At 41.2% G+C, this 1598-nt stretch overlaps 1 protein-coding gene across 1 annotated transcript in view; it reads right to left on the bottom strand.

The window, feature by feature from the left end:
* ACE2 (angiotensin I converting enzyme 2) overlaps positions 1 to 1598 on the bottom strand; it is a gene marked incomplete at its 5' end in the record, with an annotated part of 18166 nt that overhangs the window by 12778 nt on the left and 3790 nt on the right. Inside the window, 2 exons of the mRNA XM_009083902.1 lie at positions 12 to 115; positions 909 to 1135. Coding sequence (XP_009082150.1) covers positions 12 to 115; positions 909 to 1135 — 331 coding nt within the window. The remainder of the gene's footprint in view (positions 1 to 11; positions 116 to 908; positions 1136 to 1598) is intronic.

The raw sequence follows: 1598 nt of genomic DNA, 5'->3' as shown, positions 1-1598 counted from the left end.
TGCTTTGTGATCTCACCCCTAAACACCATCCATCTCCACTTTTCCAGCATGTAAGTAAAAGGCATTGTTCCAACAATCGTTAGTGCTTGTTTGAGCAGAAAGTTGATTTCAGTTTCTGAAGAGAGAAGCAGTTAATATAATGGTTATGGTAGCAATTAGTATCTGATTAGATGGCTAAAGCTGCTTCCTTTTACAGCTAATGCTTGTATCTTGTTTAAATTACAGATTTTCACTAAAGAAAAAGTGGATGGAAGAATATTACTTTAAAAAAAACCATGACATAAGATCTCTTAGGTATTATACACAGTTCTGTCTCTCTTTCTTTTGTCCTACCTCTTAAACAACCTAGCCCTTTGGCTTTTACATCTCATTATCCTTCACTGAGAGCCTTCACAGGCTCTTGAGAAGTTTGAGCTGAAGACATCTCAAAACATAAAATGTACATCTCCATCCTTCTAAGGCAATACTCAGAGAAGTCAGATGAACTGCATTATAATGAGGGCATACCTATGTTTTCACTCATTCATTTAAGTGGGAGATGTAAATCTCAATGTTTCAGTTTCATTTGAATGGCTACATACTCACCTTGATAGTGATATGTACAATTTCATACAAAAGAGTGTTGGAGGCTCATCTAAATGAACTACGAAGATTTGAGGATGAGTTGTTCAGTGCTGAAGGTAATGAAGTGCTAGCTATTTGTTTCTAAATTATGTAGCAGCATTGTAAAGCAGTGATCCTTGCTTCACAATGTATCTGGGGAAAAATAGTGTTTCTGGTAAATCAGTGGAGTAAGATTTTCAGAAACCTGTCAGATGGTTGCCAAGTTTTCAGGCACAATCTTCTGCTACAAAATAAAGCCTGCAAGTGTTTTCACTTAAATATGTAATCTTTATGCATTTATTTACCTTCATCTTCTTGGAAAGTTGGCTCCAGGAGATCAAGAGATTTCAAGTGCTGAGGAGTGGCTGCAGAAAGTGACATAATTTCACCTACTGCTTCGTGGAATCCCTCATTGGCACCACTTCTCAGCAGGTAGGGCTGTGCAGAGTATGCCATGTCGTACTCGATGTGGCCCATCTCGTGGTGTGCAGTCAGGAAGTCATCCATGGACACTTTAGTGCACATCTTGATCCTGCACACCAGAACAAAATGTTTGTGGTTAGAGACACAGTGGCCCAGACAGCATCGGCCTGAGCCCTGTCTGCCACAGTCATGGGGCAAAGCCCCTTCAGAGCTCGTGAATGCCCCTTGTCCCTTGCGAAATCCATGCGGCTACATCCTAGTGTGCAGCAAAGTTCTCCTGCAAGAGACAGGCTTTGAGGGGAACTCAGAAAAACATCTTCAGCCACCTTGAAATTGTGCAGGGAGTAAGAGAATATTGTTTTGTGAGAAGCAGTTGCTCCCTGAAACCTGGAAATAAACTCACGGTGTGTGTGGGAGTGAGTACCCACCACCAAACTTAGGCAGTAGTGTAAAAAAACCCCCTGTGTGTTGGTGACTCCTGCTACTTCATCCTCATGTAGCTACTATTTGATAAAGGAATTTCTTCCAAATAGGGTTTCTTTTTGCCCTCCCCAGAATTCTGAGGTGTTACA

This window comes from Acanthisitta chloris, unplaced genomic scaffold (genome assembly GCF_000695815.1).
Source record: "Acanthisitta chloris isolate BGI_N310 unplaced genomic scaffold, ASM69581v1 scaffold7351, whole genome shotgun sequence".
NCBI classification, from domain to species: Eukaryota; Metazoa; Chordata; class Aves; order Passeriformes; family Acanthisittidae; genus Acanthisitta; species Acanthisitta chloris.
This window is presented reverse-complemented; position numbering and strand designations above follow the sequence as displayed.